Here is a 26,475-nt window from a genome sequence, read left to right on the forward strand (position 1 = left end):
TTCTGGAGTTCTGGGTTGATTGTTTCTGGAGTTCAGAGTTAATTGTTTCTGGAGTTCAGTGTTGATTGTTTCTGGAGTTCAGGGTTGATTGTTTCTGGAGTTGGGGGTTGAATGTTTCTGGAGTTGGGGGTTGATTGTTTCTGGAGTTCAGGGTTGATTGTTTCTGGAGTTCAGGGTTGATTGTTTCTGGAGGTCAGGGTTGATTGTTTCTGGAGTTCAGGGTTGATTGTTTCTGGAGTTGGGGGTTGAATGTTTCTGGAGTTGGGGGTTGTTTCTGGAGTTGGGGGTTGATTGTTTCTGGAGTTGGGGGTTGAATGTTTCTGGAGTTGGGGGTTGATTGTTTCTGGAGTTCTGGGTTGATTGTTTCTGGAGTTCAGAGTTAATTGTTTCTGGAGTTCAGGGTTGATTGTTTCTGGAGTTCAGGGTTGATTGTTTCTGGAGTTGGGGGTTGAATGTTTCTGGAGTTGGGGGTTGATTGTTTCTGGAGTTCAGGGTTGATTGTTTCTGGAGTTCAGGGTTGATTGTTTCTGGAGGTCAGGGTTGATTGTTTCTGGAGTTCAGGGTTGATTGTTTCTGGAGTTGGGGGTTGAATGTTTCTGGAGTTGGGGGTTGTTTCTGGAGTTGGGGGTTGATTGTTTCTGGAGTTGGGGGTTGATTGTTTCTGGAGTTCTGGGTTGACTGTTTCTGGAGTTCAGAGTTAATTTTTCTGGAGGTCAGGGTTGATTGTTTCTGGAGTTCTGGGTTGACTGTTTCTAGAGGTCAGGGTTGATTGTTTCTGGAGTTCTGGGTTGACTGTTTCTGGAGTTCTGGGTTGATTGTTTTCTGGAGTTCAGGGTTGATTGTTTCTGGAGGTCAGGGTTGATTGTTTCTGGAGTTCAGGGTTGACTGTTTCTGGAGTTGGGGGTTGAATGTTTCTGGAGTTGGGGGTTGTTTCTGGAGTTGGGGGTTGATTGTTTCTGGAGTTGGGGGTTGACTGTTTCTGGAGTTCTGGGTTGACTGTTTCTGGAGTTCTGGGTTGATTGTTTTCTGGAGTTCAGGGTTGATTGTTTCTGGAGGTCAGGGTTGATTGTTTCTGGAGTTCAGGGTTGACTGTTTCTGGAGTTGGGGGTTGAATGTTTCTGGAGTTGGGGGTTGTTTCTGGAGTTGGGGGTTGATTGTTTCTGGAGTTGGGGGTTGATTGTTTCTGGAGTTCTGGGTTGACTGTTTCTAGAGTTCAGAGTTAATTGTTTCTGGAGTTCAGGGTTGATTGTTTTCTGGAGTTCTGGATAATTTCCTTGTCAATATATATTTTGCCAATGTTTCCTCCCATATGTGATGTCTTTTCACTTTTTTATAATGCCGTTTGAAATATAAATTTTAAATTTTGATGATGTCTAATTTATCTATATTTTTCTTTGGTCACTTATGCTTCTGGTATCTGTTTTAGTCTATTTTGTGCTGCTCTAATAGGATATCTGAGACTGGGTAATTTATGATGAACAGAAATTTATTTCTCACAGTTCTGGAGGCTGGGAAATCCAGATGAAGGTGTTGGCATCTGATGAGCTCCTTTCTGCTGTGTCATTCCTGGCAAAGGGCAAAGAAGACAGAGAGGGAGAAGAGGAGGGGCTGGACCCCCCTTCCCTGAGGAACCCACTCCCATAATAACAACATTCATCTCTTCGTGAGGGCAGAGCCTCCATAACCTAAACCCCTCTTAAAGGCCTCACCTCCCAACACTTCCACATGGGGGATCAAGCTCCCAGCACATGAGCTTCTGGGGACACCAAACCACCTAAGAATGTTTTTGCCCAAGACCTTTCCAAACCCAAGATCATGACAATTCACTGCTCTATTTTCTTCTAAAAGATTTGTAGTTTTAACTCTCATGTTTGTCATCTATTCTGTTCTATTTTGTTTTATTCTTTTTTGAGATTGAGTCTTGTCTCCCAGGCTGTCTCCCAGGCTGGAGTGAAGTGGTGTGAACTTGGCTCACTGCAACTTCCGCCTCCCGGGTTCAAGTGATTCTCCTGCCTCAGCCTCCCGAGTAGCTGGGACTACAGCTGCCTGCCACCACGCCCGGCTAACTTTTTGTATTTTTAGTAGAGATAGGCTTCACCATGTTGACCAGACTGGTCTCGAACTCCTGACCTCAAGTGATCTGCCTGCCTCAGCCTCCCAAAGTGCTGGGATTACAGGCGTGAGCCACTGCACCCGGCCCCCCCCCTTTTTTTTTTAGATGAAGTTTCACTCTTGTCACCCAGGCTGGAGTGCAATGGCACAATCTCGGCTCACTGCAACCTCTGCCTCCCAGATTCAAGCGATTCTCCTGCCTCAGCCTCCCGAGTAGCTGGGACTGCAGGCGCCTGCCACCACGCTGGCTAAGTTTTGTATGTGTAGTAGAGACAAGGTTTCACCATGTTGGCCAGGCTGGTCTCGAACTCCGGACCTCAGGTGATTTGGCGTGAGCTACCATGCCCAGCCTGTCATTCATTTTGAGTTCATTGTGTGTGTGACGTGGATGAGGCGAGCAGCTTCCCTCACGTGCCTGCGGATGTTTGGGGGTCTCAGCACCGTTTGTTAAAGATGATTCTTTCCTCCATCGAATAGTCTTGGCACTCGTGTTGAAAATCAGTTGACTGTAGGCCGGGCGCGGTGGCTCAAGTCTGTAATCCCAACACTTTGGGAGGCCGAGGCAGGAGGATCACTTGAGGTCAGGAGTTCGAGACCATTCTGGCGAACATGGTGGAACCCCGTCTCTACTAAAAATACAAAAATTAGCCGGGTGTTGTGGCGGCACCTGTGGTCCCAGCTACTTGGGAGGCTGAGGCAGGAGAATGGCGTGAACCCGGGAGGTGGAGCTTGCAGTGAGCCAAGATCACGCCACCGCACTCCAGCCTGGGTGACAGAGTGAGACTCCGTCTCAAGAAGTAAAAATAAAATAAAAAGAGTTTCATTTTTATATTGTTTGTTGCCCGTGAAGAAATACAATTGATTTTTGAAATACTCACCTTGTGCCCTGCAAGAATTCTGTACTTTGCTGTACTTGTTTTTTCGTTCTGATAATTTTTTTAGTGGCTTCCTTAGGATTTTCTACATATGAGATCATGTCATCTGAAAAGTTTTACATCTTCCTTTTTCTTTCTTTCTTTTTTTTTTTGAGACAAGATCTCACTCTGTCACCCAGGATGGAAGGCAGTGGTGCAATCTCTGCTCACTGCAACCTCTGCCTCCTGGGCCCAAGCAATCGTCCCACCTCAGCCTGCAGAGTAGCTGGGACTGCAGGTGCACACCACTATGCCCAGCTAATTTTTGCATTTTTTTCCTTTTTTTCCTTCGGTAGAGACAGGGTCTCACTATGTCGCTCAGGCTTGTCTTGAACTCTTGGGCTCAAGCGATCCTCCCCGCCTCGGCCTCCCAAAATGCTGGGATCACAGGTGTGAGCCACCGTGACTGGCCCTGGATGCCTTTTAGTTCATTTTCATTTTCTTTTGTTTTATTTTCCTATATATATATACATATATATGTGTGTGTGTGTGTATATGTGTATATATATATACATATATATATATATTTTTTTTTTTTTTTTTTGAGATGGAGTTTCATTCTTACTGCCCAGGCTGGAGTGCAATGGCGCGACCTCAGCTCACTACAGCCTCCACCTCCTGGGTTCAAGCGATTCTCCTGCCTCAGCCTCCCGAGTAGCTGGGATTACAGGCATGCGCCACCACACCTGGCTAATTTTGTATTTTTAGTAGAGCTGGGGCTTCTCCATGTTGGCCAGGCTGGTCTCAAACTCCTGACCTCAGGTGATCCGCCTGCCTCAGCCTCCCAAAGTGCTGGGATTACAGGCGTGAGCCACTGCACCTGGCCTCTTTTATTTCATTTTCTTTCCTAATTGCTCTGGCAAGAACTTCCTAGAATGTCGAAAGTAAGAGGCAGGAGTGGGCACTGTTGCTTTATCATGGCATTTTATTGACGTGATTATGACGCTCTGGGAGTCTCCATCCAGGTTCTTGTGCTGAGAGGCTCCTTGGACTGCTGGGTTTATGGTTCTCATCAAGCTTGCAATGACTCCAGCCATTATTTCTTCAGCTATTTTATCTTCTTCCCCTCTTCTAGGACCAACTCCAATTACACGTATGTTAGGCCACTCAGCGTTGTCTCACAGCTCACCATTCTATTTCTCTGCTTTGTAAAATGTTTTATTTTAAATAGTTTTTACTGTTACAGTTTCAAGTTGACTACTGTTTTCCTTTCCAGTGTCTAACCTGTTGGGACTTCCACCCAGTGAACTTCTCAAATCACACGTCACAATTTTCATCTCTAGAAGTTCCCCCTTGGGATTTTCGTACCTTCAAAGCCCCTAACACATTTGATATTTCCTCTAGCTTCTGCTTTTCTAGTTGGTTTCTGTTTTTGTTTAGAGATGAGATCTTGCTTTGTGGCCCAGGCTGGCCTTGGCATCTTGAGTAGCTGGGACTACAGGCACACAACCACACCTGCAATAGCTTCTTGATTATCTGGAGTAAGTTGTAGCGGGGCTTTTATCCTGGTCTATGAATTCTATCATCTATAACATTGCTGGGATCCTCCTGTCCATGTGTGAAGGGTCGTGTGTCCGTCATCTGGGAGGGTCCCCGTGTCCGTCATCTGGGAGGGTCCCCGTGTCCACCATCTGGGGAGGGTCCCCGTGTCCATCATCTGGGGAGGGTCCCCTGTGTCCACCATCTGGGGAGGGTCCCCGTGTCCACCATCTGGGGAGGGTCTCTGTGTCCACCATCTGGGGAGGGTCCCCGTGTCCATCTGGGGAGGGTCCCCGTGTCCACCATCTGGGGAGGGTCCCCGTGTCCATCTGGGGAGGGTCCCCTGTGTCCACCATCTGGGGAGGGTCCCCGTGTCCATCTGGGGAGGGTCCCCTGTGTCCATCTGGGGAGGGTTCCCATGTCCACCATCTGGGGAGGGTCCCCGTGTCCACCATCTGGGGAGGGTCTCCGTGTCCACCATCTGGGGAGGGCCCCCGTGTCCATCATCTGGGGAGGGTCTCCATGTCCACCATCTGGGGAGGGTCCCCGTGTCCATCTGGGGAGGGTCCCCGTGTCCACCATCTGGGGAGGGTCCCCGTGTCCATCTGGGGAGGGTCCCCTGTGTCCACCATCTGGGGAGAGTCCCCGTGTCCATCTGGGGAGGGTCCCCGTGTCCATCATCTGGGGAGGGTCCCCGTGTCCATCTGGGGAGGGTCCCCGTGTCCACCATCTGGGGAGGGTCCCCGTGTCCATCTGGGGAGGGTCCCCGTGTCCATCTGGGGAGCGCCTCTGTGTCCACCATCTGGGGAGGGTCCCTGTGTCCATCATCTGGGAGGGTCCCCGTGTCCATCATCTGGGGAGGGTCTCCGTGTCCATCTGGGGAGGGTCTCCGTGTCCACCATCTGGGGAGGGTCCCCATGTCCATCTGGGGAGGGTCCCCGTGTCCATCATCTGGGGAGGATCCCCGTGTCCATCTGGGGAGGGTCCCCATGTCCACCATCTAGGGAGGGTCCCCGTGTCCATCATCTGGGGAGGGTCTCCGTGTCCATCTGGGGAGGGTCCCCATGTCCATCATCTGGGGAGGGTCCCCGTGTCCATCTGGGGAGGGTCCCCGTGTCCACCATCTGGGGAGGGTCTCCATGTCCATCTGGGGAGGGTCCCCTGTGTCCACCATCTGGGGAGGGTCCCCGTGTCCATCATCTGGGGAGGGTCCCCGTGTCCATCATCTGGGGAGGGTCCTGTGTCCATCATCTGGGAGGGTCCCTGTGTCCATCTGGGAGGGTCCCCTTTGTCTATCTATCATCTGGGAAGCGTCCTTGCCTGAGTGCCAGGAAGGGGGATACTCTCATTGTAACATCAGCTGCGACCCTTCATGCTTTCATCGCTGCCCCCACATGGAGAAGGCATTAGCCCTAAGGATTTTGTGAAGCAGATGAAAGCCTTCTGCCTGCAACCTGCTTGGTATCAGCAAGCCCCTGGCTTAGTCAAGAAAAATCCAGCCGAAATCCCGCATGGTAGATTCATCGGCCACCTCCTGGAGTGCTGCTGTCACCCCTTCCCCAACAAACCAGCTTCCTGGGGACATGCTGATGGAGCTTTTTCTTTTCCTAAAGCCAGACTGGAGAAACAGAAGGCGCATGGGCACACAACATGACGTCCTGGCCCCCAGGCGTCTCCGCCGACAGCTCGCGCTGCCTCCCCATGCATGTGAAGGAGGAAGTTTGGCCACAGCCAGCAGAGCATCCCTGACCCAGGCTGGGAGGGACAAGACCAAGGGTGCCACTGGGCCTGGGGCTTAAGAGGCCATGGTTGGGGGCATTGGCAGCTGGAGGGACCCATGCTGGAGCACAGCCAGCCCTGCCATCTGATGTGTTTGGCACAAGCCATGGTCAGTGATATGGTCTGGATCTGTGTCCCCACCCAAATCTCATGCTGAACTGTAATCCCCAGTGTTGGAGGTGGGGCCTGGTGGGAGGTGTGGACCATGGGGGTGGGTTTCTCGTGAATGGTTTAGCACCACCCCCTGTGGTACAATCCTTGGGTTAGTACATGAGCTCACAGGAGATCTGGTGTTTAAAAGTGGGTGGCACCCCACCCCCCCATCCCCTCTCGCTCCTGCTCTGGCCATGTGACCTGCCTGCTCCCGCTTCTCCTTCTGCCAGGATTGGAAGTCTCCTGGGGTCTCCCCCAAGGCTGAGCAGGGCCGGACATGGTAGTTTACACCTGTAATCCCAACACTTTGGGAGGCCGAGGTGAGTGGATTGCTTGAGGTCAGGAGTTCAAGACCAGCCTAAACAACATGGTGAAACCCCATCTCGACTAAAAATACAAAAATTAGCCTGGTGTGGTGGTGCATGCCTGTAATCCCAGCTACTCGGGAGGCTGAGGCAAGAGAATCACTTGAACCCAGGAGGCAGAGGTTGCGGTGAGCTGAAATCATGCCATTGAACTCCAGCCTGAGTAACAGAGCAAGACCATCTCAAAAAAAAAAAAAAAAAAAAGCTGAGCAGGTGTCAGCACCATGCTACCTGTGCAGCCTGTAGAAGCACAAGCCAATTAAGCTTCTTTTCTGTCCCCCAGGTCTTTTCTGCCCCACCATGCCCAGCTAATTTTTGTATTTTTAGTAGAGACAGGATCTCACCATGGTGGTCAGGCTGGTCTTGAATTCCTGACCTCAGGTGATCCGCCCACCTCAGCTGCCCAAAGTGCTGGGATTCCAGGTGTGAGCCACTGTGCCCGGCCTGCAGTCAACTGATTTTTCAACACACGTGCCAAGACAATTCAATGGAGGAAAGAACTATCTTTAACAATCACACCACTGCACTCCAACCTGGGCAACAGAGTGAAACTCCATCTCAAAAAAAAAGCAACAGAAAAATAGAAGAATGGTGAGCTGTGGGACAAGTTCAACTGGTATACATGTACCTGGAGTCAGTCCCAAAAGAGGAGAGCTGCCCCAGCTCCACCTGTCCCTACTCCCAGGGTCCCCCATACCCGTTGCCCTGTCCAGGTCAGAGTGAGCCCAATGGCTCAGATGCCACCGCCTTCCTCTGCCCACCAGTTTCCTCTCTCCACGCTCTATGCTGACCTTATAGGCTGACTGAGTCCCTTCTTACACTGCTATAAAGAAATGCCTGAGAGTGGGCCGGGTGCAGTGACTCAAGCTTGTAATCCTAGCACTATGGGAGGCCAAGACAGGCAGATCACTTGAGGTCAGGAGTTCGAGACCAGCCTAGTCAACAAGGTGAAACCCCATCTCTACTAAAAATACAAAATTAGCCAGGCGTGATGGTGGGTGCCTGTAATCCCAGCTATTAGGGAGGCTGAGGCACAAGAATGGCTTGAACCCAGGAGGCAGAGGTTGCAGCGAGCCGAGATCGTGCCACTGTACTCCAGCCTGGGTGACAGAGACTCTGTCTAAACAAAACAAAACAAAACCCAACCTAACAAAAAAACTTTACTGCAAAGCTACAGTCATCAAGAAGACAGTGTGATTGATAATGGAACAAGGATAGATGTATTGATCGGTGGAACAGAACTGAGGGTTCAGAAATAGGTCTTCAGATTTATGGTCAACTGATTCTTTTTCTGAGACAGTGTCTCACTCTCAGCTCATCACCTTGGCAGGACCCCACTGACCCTGCAGACCACTGGACCCTCAGGACACTGAGGTGTGAATGCCAGGAGGGGCTGGTGGGACATCAGGGAGGTTGCCACCCCAGGCCCCTTGCCCTGGCTGCGTCCGAGGTGGGTACAGCCCTGGGGCTCCAGGGGGCAGTGGGGCAGCAGCCAGGCATGGTGAGGAGACAGTCCTGGAGCCAGGGGAGCCAGAGGAGGCTGGGACCCAGGTGAGCACAGGGACCAGGGAGGGCGAGTTCGGCCTCACCTCTCACAAGCCCGGGCTCCAGACAGCCCCAGTCCCACCCCCATCCCTAACTTCCCAGCGCCTGGAGTTCACGGGCCTGGCCTAGACTTCTGTCAACAAGGGACTGAGGTTCTCCAGATTTCAAAAGCCTGTTATCTGCAGTTGTGTTGCCCAGTTCCCCCCCACAACAGACAAGCCCAGACACCACAGAGGCAAAGGAATTCAGCAAACATTTATTGACCCTCGGTCCTCATCAAGGAGGCAGTGGGAGATGAACTGGAAGTGACTAGGGGCCACCAGCCACACCCGCTCCACTGAGAAGATGACTTTCATCTATTATTCAGCAGAAAACCAAAAGCCAAGATAAAAATCGCTGGGGAGGGGCAGGGGCAGGGAACTGGTCCAGATCCCAGCTGCCCAGCGGCCACCTGAGGCGGGGAGGGGCAGGAAACGCCTGGACGGCGGGAAGGGTTAGAAGGACCTCTGCGTGAGGAGGCACCCCCCGTCTGGGGCCACAGGACGCAGGTTGTGGCGGGACCTCTGCGTGAGGAGGCACCCCCGTCTGGGGCCACAGGACGCAGGTTGTGGCGGGCGTCCTGGCTGGGTGTAGGCAGAGGCTGGCTCCCAGAGGCCGGGGCAGGGGGCTCTGGGAAGGGGGCAGCCTGAGGGGGAGCCCAGGACAGCCCCTATGTTGCCCGTCCAGTCTGGCCCCTCAGGGTGTTTCCTGAGACCTCCTTAGTCTAACCCAAACCTCCCAGCTCTGTCATTCAAACGGATGGCTTAGATCCCTGTGGGTCCATTTCCGTTTTGGGTGCTGAGGACAGAGCTTCCGGACAGACTCGGCCCTCACCCTCTGGAGCCCCGTCCAGCTGGGCCTGGATGATACACCACCAAGCCTGTGGCAGATGGGACAGGTTAGGAGGAAAGTCGGGGGAGAAGCCGGGGCCAGGTGGTGCGGAGCCCAGTGTGAAGGGCCTGCCCACTGATTCCCCCAGAGCTGGAGTGGTCCCTGGACAGCTACAAAGGGCCCTTGAGCCACAGTGGAGAGGGCATTCGAGGCCAGGGCCTGGTGGAGAGATGTCCTGCCCTCTTAGGACCCACAGCCGGGGTGACTTTGCAGGGTGCCCCTCCTGCCCCTGAGCCCCTTCCCACACTCGCAGCTTCGCTGCCCCGGGCCCTCCCTCCCCCTCTGCACTGACGCCTTCTCTGAGCAGCTCCCCTCCCCTGGCCACGCAGAGCTTCCACCTGCCCCCAAGAAGACGGTCCCTTCCCCTTGCTGAGGAGGCCTCCCTCATAGGGTCTGAAGCTCCCAAGGAGAAGGGCTACTTTGAGGCTCCCCTGGGACTGGGACCCCCGGGGGTAGGACTGCTGGTGGGACCAAGGGTGCGGCCCCCAGCCCAACGCTACCTCCGCCCAGGGTCACTGGCCTGGCCCTCAGAGCTCAGGGAGGGGGCAGGGCAGCCAGGGGCCAGGGGTGGCCGGACTGCGAGGCTCCTGCAAGCTGCGCACGACTGTGTCCTGGAGGGCCCAGGGGGCTCCTGATGGAGGCACAGACTGGAGCCTTGGAGGGCCAGCGCTGGTGGGACGGCTCACTCGCCTCCCGTGGGTCCTGGTGAACTCGGCCCCAGTTGGGAAATCGGCCCCAGTTGGGAAATGGCCCTTGGCGCGGCTCAGAGGGACTCTCTGCCTCTGCTGAGTGCCTAGAACTGCGCCGACCCCCCCCCCCACTCGACACACGACCCGGGATGGCGACGGCCTTGGTGGTTCAGGGTACGTCCGGCGCTGCCTGGTTAACTCGGTGGTCGACAACGGCACGTGCTCAGGGCTATAAGGGAGGAGCCCCCAGTCCTCACCCACTGGGGAGGCGGAACCTCCCTTACCTAGCCGGGCCGACGCCCTCGTGAGCGACGTCCTTGGCCCTGGCACTCAGTGTCCGCAGCCCAGCTCGGACCCGCGCGCGCTGCCGTCGGGCCCTCCCTGCACAGACATCTGGGGGAGGGGTCTGCGGTGGGCACGGGCAGCTGTCACTTAACAGGAGAACCCAGCGCGGGTCTTCAGGGCCAACGGCGGCCGCCCTCACCCCAGCGCGGCTCCGGACCGCAGCCTCTGCCTTCCGCGGTCCGGGGGCTGGGAGTCGGGAAAGCGGCCTCTGGAAAGTAACTTGCCTGGCGATGCTGCGCGACCGCCTTCCAGCACTGGGAACGTTCTGGGCACTCAGGGACATTCAGCTTCCCATCCGGGCCTCCGGGGGGAACCCTCACAACCGCCACCGCAGAGCGAGGCAAACCCAACGCGGGGCCAGAGGGCGCGTGCGCGGAGCGGAGGGGAGGGCGCGGAGCGGAGGGGAGGGCGCGGAGCGGAGGGGAGGGCGCGGAGGGAAGGGAGGGCGCGGAGCGGAGGGGAGGCGCGAGCGGAGGGAGGGCGCGGAGCGGAGGGAGGGCGCGGAGCGGAGGGGAGGGCGCGGAGGGAAGGGAGGCCGCGGAGCGGAGGGGAGGCCGCGGAGGGAAGGGAGGGCGCGGAGCGGAGGGGAGGGCGCGGAGCGGAGGGAGGGGCGGAGGAAGGGAGGCGCGGGGAGGGGAGGCGCGAGCGGAGGGGAGGCCGCGGAGGGAAGGGAGGGCGCGGAGCGGAGGGGAGGGCGCGGGAAGGAGGGCGGAAGGGAGGCCGCGGAGGAGGCGCGGAGGGAGGGGAGGGCGAGGCGCGGGAGGGAAGTGAGGGCGCGGGATAGGAGGGGGGAGGGCGGAGGCGGAGGGGTTGCCCTCGGTCCCGCCCCCAGCCCGCCCCCCAGGTCCGCCCGACACCCCCAGCCACCTGCGGCCCGCGGCCCTGGGAGGAGGGCGGGACCCCGGCGCTGCGTGGCTGCGGGGCGCTCCCAAAGTCGACTCTTCACCAAGACAGAAAAGGAAAACTAGTGACGCGGCCTCTGGAATAATAAATACGTATTCTCTGCTACAGTCTCGGCAAAGGCCGCGGCCCTAGAACGGGGCGCCGCCTCCGATGCAGTCCCAGGGCCGCAGCCTCAGCGCAGCCACGGCCTCCAGGGTCCGCTCTGGCCCCGCGGCCCTGCCCTGGGGGCGGCGGGCAGCGCCGCGGTCAGACCAGGCAGCAGCGGCGGCGCGAGCAGGGGGAAGGGGCCGCCGAGCGACGGCAGCAGCGTGCGGCCCGCGTAGACCTCGGGCGCAGGGGCCTCTGCGGGGGCAGCCGGGGGCAGCGAGGCCGGGCGGCAGGAGGGCCCCAGCTGGCACAGGCAGGCTGCCAGGTGGCCCAGCAGGCGGGAGCGCACGTCGGCCGGGACGCCCTCGCAGTCGGCCAGGAAGCGGTTCACCTCCGCCAGACACTCGTGGAAGCCGGCGCGGTACTTGCCCAGGACGACGGGGTCGGCGCTGAGCGCGGCTACAGGAGCGACACGCGAGGAGCGGTCGGTGCCGGACCCGGGGGGTCCCGCGCCCTTCCCCCGCCTCCAAGCCGCGGCCGCCCGCGCCTCACCCGTCACCTGCACGCGACGCAAGCTCCGCAGGTGTCTCACGGTCATCTCCAGGATGTCCGCCTTCTCCAGCTTCGAGTGGCGGGAGCTCTGGGGGCGGGGATGGGCGGGAGGTCCAGGCTCAGCTGCGCCCCAGACTCCGGGTCTCGGGCCTTGGCCCCCGACTTACCTCTTTTCTGAGGGCGTCCAGGATGAGGGTTTTGAGCTGAGCGAGACTCTCGTTAATGCGCGCTCGGCGCCGCTTCTCCATGACTGGTTTGGAGGACTGCGGGTCGGGCACCGGCTGAGTCCCGCGTTCCTCCGTCCCTCCCGCCCCCCGGTCGCCCCCCTCACGCCCGGCCGGGACCCCACCTTGCGGTGCTCGGCCGCGCTCCGGGGCTTGTCTGGGGTCCGGCTGGCGCTGGCCGGCGCTCCTGCCATCGGCGAGGCGCTCGGCTTCCCCGGCGTGTCTGCGGCCATGGTGCGCCCCGCGCCTCCCCGTGCCGGCTGGAGCGCGCCGCCGGGGACCACGGGCGGGCTGGCGGGCGAGCGGCGAGCGCGCGGCGGCCCGAGACCCTCGGGCGGGTCCTGTCCCCAGGCCCGTGCGCGCCTCAGGCCGCTCCTCTATTTAAGGCCTCGCCGCCGCGGGGTGTGTGAACCCGGCTCCGCATTCTTTCCCACACTCGCGCCGGCCAATCGGCGGCCGCGCTCCTCCCCCGCCCGCTGTCAGTCACGCCTCGGCTCCCGGCGCGGCCTCCGCGGGCGACAAAGGCTTGCGGGGCCGCCCCGCCCGCGCCCCGCTCCGACACCGCGGGGACCACGGCCGGGTGAGCCCGCGCCCCCCGCTGCAGCCAGGGCCGAGCAGCGCGCCGGGAGGGGCCGCTGGGGGCGAACGGGGACCGGGACCCCCGGGGCTGGGCGGAGTCTCGGGGATCGCTCTCCCGCCCAGGGGGCCCGGAGCCGGGGCGGGACGGAGCTGGGGCTGGCGGCGCGGGAAGCCGGGAAGGAAATTTCCCCCGTGGCGCAGGGTCCGGCGGCGCCGAGAGGTGGGCGAGCCTGGGCCTCCAGCCTCTTCGCTTCCTCCGCGCGCCCTCCCTCTGGTCCCGGTTTGGGCTCTGCTCGGTCTCCGAGTTTGACCCGACACCGGCGCTGCCTCCGGGGGTCCCACCCTCAGGTGTGCGGCCTGCCTGGGGCACGGAGGGCTAGAGAAAGCCTTGGGAACCACAGAGCCGGGGGAAGGTCGGCGGCAGCGGACGGTGAAGGGGCGCACGGGTGACCCCGCGGGGCAGGGCCGGTGATGGCGCGGGCCGGGCAGGACCACGAGGAGCAGGACGTGCGCGTGACGCGAGCGAGCTGGTGACGTCACCGGGCCCCGGGGCGGTGACGCAAACCTGCTGGGATGATGTCATGGGGTCCTTGTCGCCACCTGCTTCCGGGTGCCCCTCTGGCGAACTCGGCAGCAGCAAAGTGGGGTTCACAGAAAAATGAGGGGTCACTGTTAATGTGTGTAACTGCAAAGGGGCAGGTTGCGTAAAACAGGGCTGTGGTTATTTTCGGGTTTGCTGTTTTTATTTCGAATGCCCCTGCGGGGTACGCTGGTCCTTTCGGCACTCGGGGTCCCCGGCGGCCTCGCGCGTCCGTGCAGCTGAGGCTTCCTGAGCCTCCTGGAGAGCCGGGCCTGGGCCCGGGTGTGGAGACCCTCCTGGGCTTTTAATCCGGGCAGGAGGCCGACGGCAGACTCAGCAGTCACGCCGTTGTAAGAGAACCGAATTGTTGGTGGCCTGGGGGAGAAAAGCCCTTTCCACCGGGTAGCCCCAAAGTCTTCTGCGGCGTGGGAGGTCCTCAGGGGGAAAGCCTCAGGGGAGGGCGTGGCATTCCCAGGGTGCGAAGGGGGCGCAGGGTGGAGGGAAGTGGGGAAGGACAGCTGGACCAGCGGGAACCGGGAGCTTCTGGCCGGGAAGGGGTTGGGGAACCTTTTGGGGAGCTTTGCTGAGCCAGGGAGTCGGCCGATTGGCAGGTTCATCCCTGCCAGGGCACCTGGGCCCGGGGTTTCTGTCCGGAAGCCTCCCCTCCCCTCGGACCCCACGTCTAGTCTGGCCCAAGCAAAGTCCTGCGGCCCACGCGGGGAGGTCCCATCTTCTCGGCGCTGACCCTGGCCCTCCGCGGTGCCCCTGCGGCGCCCCCTACACCTCGCCGCCGGCACAGGGGCGTGCGCCTCCGGGGGCCGTGAGGCCGGAGTGGGGGTGACGCCCCTCGCCGACTGGGGAAAGCCGCGGGGGCTGGGCTGGCGTCTCGGGGGTGGCCCCGCGAGCACTTAAGCCCCGGCAGCACCCAGTGGAACCCGGCTCTCCCGCCCTGACCCCTCTGCGCACGCCTTGGCGCTGGAGAGGCTTGGGCCGGCCCCGCAGCCCTGGAAATGGTGTGGACGGTGGCCCCGCCCCGCGTCCCTTCCTCGTCCTCGCTCCGCGTCCCCTCCCCGGCGGGAGCGCTGGGCCAGGGCGGGAAAGCCCGCGAGCGTCCCCAGTGGCCGCAGTCGCCGCCGCCTCCTGCTGGGGGTCATCCTAGGGGAGCTGTCGGCCTGAATCTCCCCAGCCTCTGGGCCCGGACTTGGGAAGGGATTCTGGGGGGCTCTGGGCCTCCTCCAGTCCCCAAACAGGCAGGGAGTTCAGGATGGAAGGAAGGGCCTGAGAATCGTTGTTCTTTTTTTTTTTTTTTCTAGAGACGGGGAGCTCCCTGTGTTGCCCAGGCTGGTCTCGAACTCCTGGACTGAGACAATGCTCCTGCCTCAGCTTGCAAACGTGCTGGAACTACAGGCCTGAGCCTCCTCCCTGCCAAGCGTGGCTGGGGCTGATCTTCCCCTCACTGGTTGTTGGATGGGCTCACTTCCCTTCCTTATACCTGTTTCCTCATCTGTAAAAGGGAGCTTTTTGTTTGTTTGTTTTTGAGATGGAGTTTCCCTCTTGTTGCTCAGGCTGGAGTACAGTGGCGCAATCTCGGCTCACCACAACACTGCCTCCCGGATTCAAGCGATTCTCCTGCCTCAGCCTCTGGAGTAGCTGGGATTACAGGCATGTGCCGCCACACCCGGCTAATTTTTGTATTTTTAGTAGAGATGTGGTTTCTCCATGTTGGTCAGGCTGGTCTCAAACTCCCCACCTCAGGTGATCCACCCACCTCAGCTTCCCAAAGTGCTAGGATTACAAGTGTGAGCCACCGTGCCTGGCCAGGAGATTCTACTTTTAAAGCCACTGACGGTGTCCATCTCATAGTGAGCACTGATGCCCATCTGCCAGGGTTCCTGCCCCCAGGGAGCAGGCGGGATCCTCGCTAAGCAGAGGCAGGAGGGGCCACCTGCACTTGCCTCTGCTCTGCTGGAAAGGAAGAGACCCCCCCCCACCACCCCCCGGCCAGAGAGCCCACTTCAGGGTCTCCAGGGCCTGTGTTCCTCCCGCCATCTTTGCCACAGGACAGCTCCCGTTTGTGTGTCTGTCTCTCGGGGTCTGTGCCCTTGGCCTCTGACGGTCCCCTCCCTGCCTCTCGAATCTGGCCTTGATTTGTGGTAGGAGCCTCAGGGTTCCTGAGGGCCTTGGGGTTCCCTTGCTCTGAGTGTGGGGGTGGACCCTGGGCTGCAGCAGGGGATGGTGACTCCCGGGGTTGGAGGCAGGTTTCGTTTTTCAGAGATGGCCGTGACAGTATCTCCCATCCCCGTACCTTGAAATGCCTTCTACATGAGACTCTGTGACAGCCTCAGCCAGGAAGAATGGGGTGTTTGGCGAGACATGACTTCTGAGGCTGACTTGGAAGACACCACGCGCACCTCGCTGTCCTGGGACAGTCACTCTTGGAACCCAGCTGCGGTGCTGGGAGGGAGCCCACCCTGGCCTCAAGGAGAGGCCCGGTGGAGGAACCAGCATCGGATTCCAGACTCCAGAGCAGCTTCCAGCCGAGGTCCCAGCGTGCCCTGTTCCAAGACCGCCTGCATACAGTAGGGTGGTTGCTGAGCATGCTGTTTTGGGGTCATCTGTGCTGCGGCACTCAAGACTGGAATAGTGGAGGTGGGCTGGGGCCCTCCTCACCCCTGCTCCCTCCTTCGGGGATCCCTTCCTCTCTCCCACAGAGGCAGAGGCTCAGCGGGTTCCCCACCCCTCCTCCCCATCTAACAGGTACTTCTTGGGAGCCGCTGAAATCCAGCCAACCTCCTGGCCCTGAGTGGGTCAAGCTCCAAATGGCAAGTGGCCCCGGGGCATCTGCATGGCCCGGTGTTAGCTAAGGGGGGTGACTGATGAGGACATTCACACGTCAGTGGAGAGCCTATGGGGAAAACCAGGGTGTCTTCTAGGCTGGACCTGTGGGGCTTCAGCCTCGTGGGGGGGGTCTTCTCACATCGGGGCCACTGTGGCCGCACTCCATGACCCCAGCCAGTGTCCCCAAAGGGCCTACAAGGTGCTGGCCGTGACCTCCCCTCCCAACCTCTGACCTGAAGGTGGCAGCTACCATCTCGCCATGGCCCTCAGCACCCCCCTCACACACCAGCTCCTGACATCAGAGACCTGTAGCCACCCCCTGCAGGCAGTCATCAGCGTGGTCCCCAACTCCTGCCAAGGGCAGTGGGCTGTGCACTCAGGCAGCTGGGACCAAAGCCACCGAGGAACCAAGGCTGGGGCTGGCGTGAGTTTATTTCCTGGAGAGCCGATGTGGGCGCAGAGCTGTTCCTGGGTGCTTGCTGAGATTGTAGTGGTAGAAGGCCAGCGCTGCAGGAATCCAGGCTGCAGGAGAGAGACTAGGACTCAGGCAGAAGCAGGAGCACCAGGCTGGTGCCACTCCCACCCCACCTGCACGCATTCTCAGCAGCGGTGGGAGCTGTGTCCCCAAGCGGGATGGTGCTGATGTCTCCTCCCCACCCTGCCTGTTTGGGATGCCTTCCCAGCCCGTTCCTACTCCCGGCAGGTGCTGCTTTTCTTTCCGCTGCACCAGGACGAGGTCGGTGCGTTTGTCCTTCCTCACTGGCACTCCCAGACTGCTTTCCTTTTCCACCAAAACCACCCCCGCTTTGTGACCAGACCTCACCATGCTGAAGTCATTGGCACCCCTTTCCTGCAGGAGGGGACACCTGCTCCCTGTCACTCTCCCAGCCATGGGAGAACTGCCACACCGGCAGTTCTCCAACTTTGACTTCCTCTCCTTCAGGGGTCCTGTCCCCTCCCCACTTACCCCACTGGGTCCTTTCTCCCAACTGCGCCCCTCTACACTCCAGCCTCTTCACTCTCTCTGCCCGCCTCCCAGCTCCCAGCTCTGCTGTCCACCAGCCCTGAGATCTGCAGTCTTTGTGCACGGCCTGCATCTGCGACTTCCTCATCCCCTCTGTCCTCCTCTCCTTATCAAGGGAAGCCTATCTGGCTGGCCATTGTGTCTGCCCCTCACCCTCCCTCCCTCCCTCCCGTTCATGTGGGCAGACCACAGCTTGTGTGGAATCCTGACCTTCTTGGTGGCTTAAGTACCACCTGCCTATTCTTTCTCATAGCGGGGATCAGGGCGGTGCCAGCGGCTTCCCGGGGCCTCACGCAGGCTGCAGCCCTGGGCCAAGGTTAGCTGGCTGGGAAGGGCCCACGTGGCATCGTGCTGGACACCCGGGGCTGCTGTCCCTCAGCTGCTGGGCGCTCTGCCAGAGCCGTGCAGCCTGGAATCCTACCCACCCTTGGTCAGCTTCCTCCTAACACATGGCACAAGGCCAGCGTTCCAGGAGGGCACAGTGGAAGCCTGGGGTCTCTTGAGGCCGAGGTCCAGAATGCACATAGTGAAATCTCCACCACATTCCCTCGGCCAAAGCAGGTCACAGCAGCCAGATTCCAGAGGAGTCAAACAATGCACTGACCATTCCTCCCCTCCACCACCTGCCTCTGCCCTCCCCTCGCAGGACCTGATGAGCCCCCTGGGTTTTTCTGCCCTGCCGGCTCTGGGAAGGCAAGGATGAAAGTGTCATTTAGTGGCAGGGACTTTAGGGAGCCTGGTATGGCCAAGCCCTAGCTCCCTGCAGCAGTGCGCCAGGACAGCTGGGCCTGGGTCTCCAGTGGGTCGGAGTTTTCTGAAGGCGGCTGTGGGTCGACCTCGCACCCGGTGACTGCACCAGGTGGTGAGGCATGCGTGGCCCAGCGCGGGGGCCCTGTCCGTGGCGGTGTGGGGTCAGGTGTCCGGCTCGGGACTTCTGGGCCCCCTGCTCCCCAAAGGTGTGCAGCTCCTGCATCCCCTGCCAGGTCCTTTGGGTCTAAGAGGGTCCCTCTTGTTCAGCGCACCAGGCTCCACCTTCCCCCGACCCCTCACCAGCTGGGTGCCTCCCCCTGGCTGGAACAGCAGCCCTGCCTGGTCATGGGCCTGCCTCTCCACTCTGTCCTCCCTAACGCAGCCAGAGGCATGCTTCTAACCTGCAGACCCTCTCCCCGGGGGCCCAGCCCCCCAGACACCAGGCGGCTGTAAATGGCCCACTGGGTCTGCCATGTAGAATGGGACCCTCCGCCCTGTCCCAGGTCCTGCTTTCCCAGGAGGCTCTTACATGGGGCTGCAGCTGGGGGGTGACATGCCTGCCAAGTGGGTGGGGAGGCTCCAGCCCAGTAAGATGGGATCCAGGACTGTGAGACTGTGACCCAGGTCAGGTGGTGGCAGCTCGGCCTTCCTGGTCCCAGGTGGAGAGACAGGGTGAGGCTCCTCCTCATGGGGCCTGGAGGGGAGAGACAGGGTGAGGGTCCACCTCATGGGACCTGGAGGGGAGGGGTTGCCTGTGTAATCAGCCCAGCCTCGGACGTCAGCAATCCGTGTTTCTTAGGAAAGGTGGCCACAGGGAATCACAGACTTGGTGTGACTTTCTCAGAGTGCTGCGGCACACCTATGGGGTTTCCCAGCTCATCCTGTCCAGTGGGACCAGGCAGAGGCCCAGCCCTGTTGTCGGAGTGACCTTCGAGCTCTGACCACAGGCCACGTGTGATCAGAAACCATGAGTCAATCAGATGTCATCCAGGGCGGTGGCTGAGGAGTGGTGACTGACTAGACGGGAAGGCGGGGAAGGGTCTAGATTTGAATGAGAGCGAAGGAGTGGGCTGCAGGCTGGTAGACTCCTCCAGATGGATGAGCCCCGTCCTCTGGCCTCTGAGGCCAGACCCCTGCAACAGCCAAGTCCAGGGCCCCATGTCAGCCCTGCACCTGGCCCAGGCCTCGGACCCTGATGGAGCTCACCCACCTGAGATCACCCTGGCTCTGCAGGAAGCTTTGTCGTGATCCTCCGCGGCTGAGGATTACGTAGAGACGTGACGAAGCACAAAAACCCGTGTTTGATGGGTTGCCAGGTGCCTATGTCAGAGCTCATTAAGTTACACATGAAATAGATGTAGCTTGCTGTGTGTCAATCACACCTAATTCAAGTTGTAAAAAATTAGACTCAGAATTTTTACACTTGGGAGTGTTTTATCAGATGCGCCTCGAGATTCTAAATTCAAATGCACACTGAATAAAACATTTAGGTTTATCTCCAAGCACAGTGGCTCACACCTGCAATCCCAGCATTTCGGGAGGCTGGGGTGGGCAGATCACCTGAGGTCAGGAGTTGGAGACCAGCCTGGCCAACATGGTGAAACTTCCTCTCTACTAAAAATACAAAGATTAGCTGTGCATGGTGGTGGGCGCCTGTAATCCCAGCTACTCGGGAGGCTGAGGCAGGAGAATCACTTGAACCCAGGAGGCAGAGGCTGCAGTGAGCCAAGATCGTGCCACTGCACTCCAGCCTGGCGACACAGTGAGACTCCATCTCAAACAAACCATTTAGGTTTATCATTTAGGGAGAAAGACTGAAGGATGTTATTGAATTTATTAAGAAATCAGAATGGGGGCCGGGCACGGTGGCTCAAGCCTGTAATCCCAGCACTTTGGGAGGCCGAGATCGAGACCAACCTAGCTAACACGGCGAAACCCCGTCTCTACTAAAAAATACAAAAAAACTAGCCGGGCGAGTTGGCGGGCGCCTGTAGTCCCAGCTACTTGGGAGGCTGAGGCAGGAGAATGGCGTAAACCCGGGAGGCGGAGCTTGCAGTGAGCTGAGATCCGGCCACTGCACTCCAGCCTGGGTCACAGAGCGAGACTCCGTCTCAAAAAAAAAAAAAAAAAAAAAAAAAAAAAAAAAAAAAAAAAAAAAAAAAAAGAAATCAGAATGGGCCGGGCACGGTGGCTCAAGCCTGTAATCAGCACTTTGGGAGGCCGAGACGGGCGGATCACGAGGTCAGGAGATCGAGACCATCCTGGCTAACACGGTGAAACCCGTCTCTACTAAAAAATACAAAAAAACTAGCCGGGCGAGGTGGCAGGCGCCTGTAGTCCCAGCTACTCGGGAGGCTGAGGCAGGAGAATGGCGTGAACCCAGGAGGCAGAGCTTGCAGTGAGCTGAGATCGCACCACTGCACTCCAGCCTGGGCGACAGAGCGAGACTCCGTCTCAACAACAACAAAAAAAAAGAAATCAGAATGAGGCCGAGGTAGGAGGATCACTTGAGCCCAGGAGTTCAAGACCACCCTGGGCAAGTGGTCGCATCTAATGAGACCCCGTTGCTATTTAAAAAAAAAGAAAGGGGGAAAAAATCAGAAGGTTTGGGAACTTAAGATTCAGCACATGTTTACATTTTACAATTTAGTTTTATTAAACATACAAGGCAGGTGTAGCAGCGAACTAACAATCTGGTGAGGGAGAAAGACCGCGGCTGAAGTTGTTAGAGGGTGGAGGATGGTGGGGCATATGTGGAGGATGGAGGGCTGAGGACGGGTCTCAGGGGCTGGGGTGAGAGCGTGCATGTGTGTGCCAGGCATGGCCCAGAGGCCCAGGCGTTGGAGCCAAGAGGCTGGGATGGGAGGCAGGTGTGGGGTGACCGGAGGGGACACCAGGGAGAGGCCAGAGGCCACAATGCAGGAACCGAGGCCTGGCTGGTCACCCTGAGAGGTAAGGAGAGCCATGGGAGGTTTTGTGCGGATCAAGCTGGTGGCTGGGTGAAAAGCAGGCCATGGGGTCAGTATGGGAGCAGGACCACCCGGACGTGTCCACAGGAACATGCGTGAAGGGCTACTGTGGTCTGGACCAGGGCATGCAGGTATAAGTGGTGAGGACCAGTCTTGGGACGATTTTTGTTGTTGCCACATAGTTAAAGGGCTTAAAAATAAAATCAAAGCTGGACACAGTGGCTCATGCCTGTCATCCCAGTTCTTTGGGAGGCCAATGGGGGAGGATCACTTGAGCCCAGATGGCTGCAGTGAACCACAATCACATCACTGCACTCTAGCCGAGATGATAGGGCAAGACCCTGTCTCAAAAAATAATTTTTTTGGCCAGGTGCGGTGGCTCAAGCCTGTAATCCCAGCACTTTGGGAGGCCGAGACGGGTGGATCACGAGGTCAGGAGATCGAGACCATCCTGACTAACGCGGTGAAACCCCGTCTCTACTAAAAAAACACAAAAAACTAGCCGGGCGAGGTGGTGGGCGCCTGCAGTCCCAGCTACTCAGGAGGCTGAGGCAGGAGAATGGCGTAAACCCGGGAGGCGGAGCTTGCAGTGAGCTGAGATCCGGCCACTGCACTCCAGCCTGGGCGACAGAGCGAGACTCCATCTCAAAATAAATAAATAAATAAACAAATAAAAAATAATTTTCTTTTTTTTGAGCCTTGGTCTGTTGCCCAGGCTGGAGTGCAATGGTGAGATCTCAGCTCACTGCGACTGCTGCCTCCTGCGTTCAAGCATTTCTCCTGCCTCAGCCTCCCGAGTAGCTGGAACTACACGTGCATGCCACCACACCCAGCTGATTTTTGTATTTTTCATAGAGATGGGGTTTCACCATGTTGGCCAGGCCAGTCTTGAACTCCTGTCCTCAGGTGATCCACCCACCTCGGCCTCCCAAAGTGTTGGGATTACAGGCGTGAGCCACCGCGCCCGGCCCGTTTCCTTATTTCTTAATGCTGATGTACGGTGCTAGAATCTTCCTTTTCTTTTCTTTCTTTCTTTTTTTTTTTTTTTTTTTTTGAGATGGAGTCTCGCTCTGTCGCCCAGGCTGGAGTACAGTAGCACAATCTGGGCTCACTGCAAGCTCCGCCTCCCGGGTTCACGCCATTGTCATTAACAGATTAACAAAGATCATAGAACAAAGCATAGAGACACGGGAGGTCCTATAACGATAAAAGCTTGAACCCTGTCCCCTACCTTCCCTTCCCTTCTCTGCCATTACCATCATCCGTGCTTGACTCTGCTTCTCGCTGTGTTTTCTCACCAGACTTTTAGGATTAAGTGACTCCTGGCCAAGAAACAAAAGCAAAATCGTCCTGTTCCCCAGTGGATTCAGAGGAAAACTGGTAATAAAATCAGGTACAACTCCCAAAGGAGACGCTGGAGAAGAGCCGAGCCGGGTCTGTAAGGAATTGCTTGCGGGATGGCACACATATTTATACTGAAGGTCACAACCACGTTACCATATCAAGCTGGAAATGTCACCACGATCTGGAGAGTTGAACGTGTTTTATTGGGAATATAGTTTTTATTTTCTTTTTTGTTGAGACAGAGTTTCGCTCTTGTTGCCCAGGCTGGAGTACAGTGGTGCAATCTTGACTCACTGCAACCTCTGCCTCCTGGGTTCAAGCAATTCTCCTGCCTCAGCCTCCTGAGTAGCTGGGATTACAGGCATGTGGCTAATTTTGTACTTTTAGTAGAGACGGGGTTTTACCATATTGGTCAGGCTTGTCTCGAACTCCTGACCTCAAGTGATCCACCAGCCTCAGCCTCCCCAAAGTGCTGGGATTACAGGTGTGAGCTACTGCGCCCGGCCCTGTGGTATTTTTCTTTTTTCTTTTCTTTCTTTTTTTTTTTTTTTTTTTTGAGACACAGTCTCACTCTGTTGCCCAGGCTAGGGTGTACTGGCACGATCTCCGCTCACTGCAACCTCCCCTTCCTTGACTCAAGCAATTCTCCTGTCTCAGTCTCTGAAGTAGCTGGGACTACAGGTGGGCACCATGATGCCCGGGTAATTTTTTGTGTGTTTTTAGTAGAGGTGGGGTTTCACCATGTTGGCAAGGCTGCTCTCAAACTCCCGACCTCAAGTGATCTGCCCGCCTTGTCCTCCCAAGGTGTTGGGATTACAGGTGTGAACCATCACGCCCTGCCCCTGGGGTCCTTTTATAATGGGGTATCTCTAAGGGTCACTCCAAGCTTTTCTAGGCTAATTGGTGTATTTAAATTTTCCTTATTTTAGAGTACATTTTGTTAATGTGTATTTTTACTAAGAAATCACCCATTTTCAGAGAAAGTAGAAAGAATGAATCAGACTTTAAAGAACCAGTTGGCCGGGCGCGGTGGCTCAAGCCTGTAATCCCAGCACTTTGGGAGGCCGAGACGGGCGGATCACGAGGTCAGGAGATCAAGACCATCCTGGCTAACATGGTGAAACCCCGTCTCTACTAAAAAAAAAATACAAAAAACTAGCCGGGCGAGGTGGCGGGCGCCTGTAGTCCCAGCTACTCGGGAGGCTGAGGCAGGAGAATGGTGTAAACCCAGGAGGCGGAGCTTGCAGTGAGCTGAGATCTGGCCACTGCACTCCAGCCCGGGCGACAGAGTGAGACTCCGTCTCAAAAAAAAAAAATAAAATAAAATAAATAAAGAACCAGTTAATCTGCCCGGCTTGGTGGCTCACGCCTGTAATCCCAGCACTTTGGGAGGCTGAGGCGGGCGGATCATGAGGTCAGGAGATCAGGACCATCCTGACCTGATAATCTTGGTCATTTAGTCCACATGAATTTTGGGCTTTTGGCCTGTAGAACTATGAGAAAACACATTTCTGTGGTGTGCAGTTTAACACCCAGTTTGTGGTACTTTGTTCAGCAACCCCAGGGAACTAAAGCAAGTGACTGTAGGTCTGGTCGCCTTCCTCGGTGCCTGTGCCTTGGGTTGGTTCTGTCGAAGCAGGAAGACAACTGGCAGAGATGGGATGGAGTAACCAAAAGAAAAGGAAGATTCTAGTACCGTATGTCAGCATTAAGAAATCAGGAAACGGGGGCCGGGTGCGGTGGCTCACGCCTGTAATCCCAGCACTTTGGGAGGCTGAGGCGGGCGGATCACGAGGTCAGGAGATCGAGACCATCCTGGCTAACATGGTGAAACCCCGTCTCTACTAAAAATACAAAAAACTAGCTGGGCAAGGTGGCGGGCGCCTGTAGTCCCAGCTACTCGGGAGGCTGAGGCAGGAGAATGGCATAAACCCGGGAGGCGGAGCTTGCAGTGAGCCGAGATCGCGCTACTGCACTCCAGTCTGGGCAACAGAGTGGGACGCCGTCTCAGAAAAAAAAAAAAAAGGAAATCAGGAAACATATACCATGTTTAATAGGGCGTCTAAAATGATAAAAAGAAATAGAAAATCCTGGGTTTTTTGTTTGTTTTGCTTGGGTTTGGTTTGGCTTTGAGACAGGGTCTCGCTCTGTCACCCAGGCTGGAGTGCGGCGGTGCGACCACAGCTCACTGCAAGCTCCGCCTCCCGGGTTGAAGGGATCCTCCCACCTCAGCCTCCCAAGTAGCTGGGACTACAGGTGGCAGCCACCACACCCGGCCAATTTTTTTATGTATTTCAGGAACAGGGTTTCACCCTGTTGCCCAGGCTGGTCTCAAACTCCTGACCTCAAATGATCTGCCCACCTCAGCCTCCCAAAATGTTGGGATTATAGGCATGAGCTGCCTGGCCTGGATAAATGTTTATGATACACTGTTGCATGAATGAAGCTGGTTACAAAATGGTGAAAGTATGGTGAGGCCTTTTCACCTTTGCTTTTTATTGATGTGAAATTCATATAACATAAAATCAACCATTTTAAAGAATGTAATCCAGTGGCGTTTAGTTATTTACCACGTTGTCCAACCATCACCTCTGTGGAGTTCTGAAACATTAGCACCCCAAAGGGGCTTGTGGCTCTGAAGCACTCACCCCCACTCCCCTCCCCGGCCCCCGGTAATGGGGTCGGTGTCCTGTGGCTGTGGATCTACCAGTTCTGGTCGTTTCCCCTGCAGTGAACGGAATCAACACTCTGCAGCCTTTTGTGTCCGGCTCTTTCCACTCAGCATAATGTTCTCGAGGTTCTTTCACACGAATCAGTGCCTCAGTCCTTTCCATGGCTGCGTAATATTCTGTCCATCACTGATGGACGTGTGCTCCATTTCCGCTACTTGTTTATTGTAAACTGTTTTGCCATGAACATTTGTATACAAATATTCGAGCACTTACTTTGAATTCTTTTGCACACATACCTAGAAGTGAAATTGCTGAGGCCGGGCGCGGTGGCTCACGTCTGTCATCCCAGCACTTTGGGAGGCCGAGATGGGCGGATCACGAGGTCAGGAGATCGAGACCATCCTGGCTAACACTGTGAAACCCCGTCTCTACTAAAACATACAAAAAACTAGCCAGGCGAGGTGGCGGGTGCCTGTAGTCCCAGCTACTCGGGAGGCTGAGGCAGCAGAATGGCGTGAACCTGGGAGGCAGAGCTTGCAGTGAGCTGAGATCCGGCCACTGCACTCCAGCCCCGGCGACAGAGTGAGACTCCGTCTCAAAAAAAAAAAAAAAAAAAAAAAAAAGAAGTGGAATTGCTGGGTTACCAATAATTCTGTTTGATGTTTTGAGTGTCACAGTGGCGACACAGTTTACATTCTCAACAGCAATGCACGTACCAGGATTCCAACTTCTGTGTATATTCTCCAATGCTTGTTACTGTCCTTTATGTTTATTTTATATTATTTTTTGAGACTGTCTCGCTCTGTTGCCCAGGCTGGAGTGCATTGGCGCAATCTTGGCTCACTACAATCGTCGCCTCCTGGGTTCAAGGGATTCTCCTGCCTCAGTCTCCCAAGTAGCTGGGATTACAGGCGTGTGCTACCACGGCCAGCTAATTTTTGTATTTTTAGTAGAGGTAGGGTTTCTACTAAAAATGTTGGCCAGGCTGATCTTGAACTCCTGACCTTATGTGATCTGCCTGCCGCAGCCTCCCAAAGTGCTGGGATTACAGGCGTGAGCCACCACGCCCGGATGTCCTTTATTTTTATTATTGCAGACATAGTAGTAGGAAATAGCATCTCACTGGGGTTTTGATTTGCATTTCCCCAATTCATGATGTTGAGCATCGCTTTACAGCCGTTTCTATGTTATTGGAGAAATGTCTGTTGAAGTCTTTTGGCCATTTGAAAATTGAGTTGCCTTTTTTTTTTTTAAATTGAGTTGTAGGAGTTCTCTATATGTCCTGGATGCTGTGCCCTCATCAGATAGATAATTTACAAATATTTCTTCCCATTCCGTGGATTGTCTTTTCACTTTCTCAGTAGTGTCCCAGAGTTCATTTTTGTAGAAAATACAAGATAGGTCTCTTTTGTTAAAAAACAATCTGAGGCCGGGCGCGGTGGCTCAAGCCTGTAATCCCAGCACTTTGGGAGGCCGAGACGGGCAGATCACGAGGTCAGGAGATCGAGACCATCCTGGCTAATACGGTGAAACCCCTGTCTCTACTAAAAAATACAAAAAACTAGCCAGGCGAGGTGGCGGGCGCCTGTAGTCCCAGCTACTCGGAGGCTGAGGCAGGAGAATGGCGTAAACCCGGGAGGCG

At 56.8% G+C, this 26,475-nt stretch overlaps 1 protein-coding gene and 1 long non-coding RNA gene across 3 annotated transcripts; both read right to left on the minus strand.

Annotated features, from left to right (window-relative positions):
* Window positions 1-8,582: 8,582 nt before the first annotated feature.
* Window positions 8,583-10,728, minus strand: LOC104673205. The gene is made up of 2 exons (XR_749488.2): window positions 10,251-10,728; window positions 8,583-9,266 (listed from the first exon to the last, which is right to left on the minus strand). It is a non-coding gene; the product is annotated as an uncharacterized LOC104673205 (long non-coding RNA).
* A 561-nt stretch (window positions 10,729-11,289) lies between these two features.
* On the minus strand, window positions 11,290-13,336 carry HES4 (hes family bHLH transcription factor 4). Of its 2 annotated transcripts, XM_030942879.1 has the most exons (4): window positions 12,203-13,336; window positions 12,021-12,116; window positions 11,854-11,941; window positions 11,290-11,760 (listed from the first exon to the last, which is right to left on the minus strand). In XM_030942879.1, exons 1-4 carry the CDS (start codon window positions 12,308-12,310, stop codon window positions 11,387-11,389), a joined length of 666 nt encoding a protein of 221 aa, XP_030798739.1. In that variant the 5' UTR covers window positions 12,311-13,336; the 3' UTR covers window positions 11,290-11,386. The 2 variants fall into 2 exon arrangements, with proteins under 2 accessions (XP_030798739.1, XP_030798740.1); XM_030942880.1 differs by lacking the exon at window positions 12,021-12,116.
* Between the last annotated feature and the right edge of the window lie 13,139 nt (window positions 13,337-26,475).

Source organism: Rhinopithecus roxellana, chromosome 12 (genome assembly GCF_007565055.1).
Source record: "Rhinopithecus roxellana isolate Shanxi Qingling chromosome 12, ASM756505v1, whole genome shotgun sequence".
In the NCBI taxonomy this organism is placed as follows: domain Eukaryota; kingdom Metazoa; phylum Chordata; class Mammalia; order Primates; family Cercopithecidae; genus Rhinopithecus; species Rhinopithecus roxellana.

Coding starts and splice junctions, on each gene's coding strand:
- HES4 (XM_030942879.1), bottom strand. CDS start 12,310: ATGGCCGCAGACACGCCGGGGAAGCCGAGCGCCTCGCCGATGGCAGGA. Junction 12,117..12,202: donor GCGCGGCCGAGCACCGCAAG/GTGGGGTCCCGG, acceptor CCCGACCCGCAG/TCCTCCAAACCAGTCATGGA. Junction 11,942..12,020: donor TGGACGCCCTCAGAAAAGAG/GTAAGTCGGGGG, acceptor CCCCGCCCCCAG/AGCTCCCGCCACTCGAAGCT.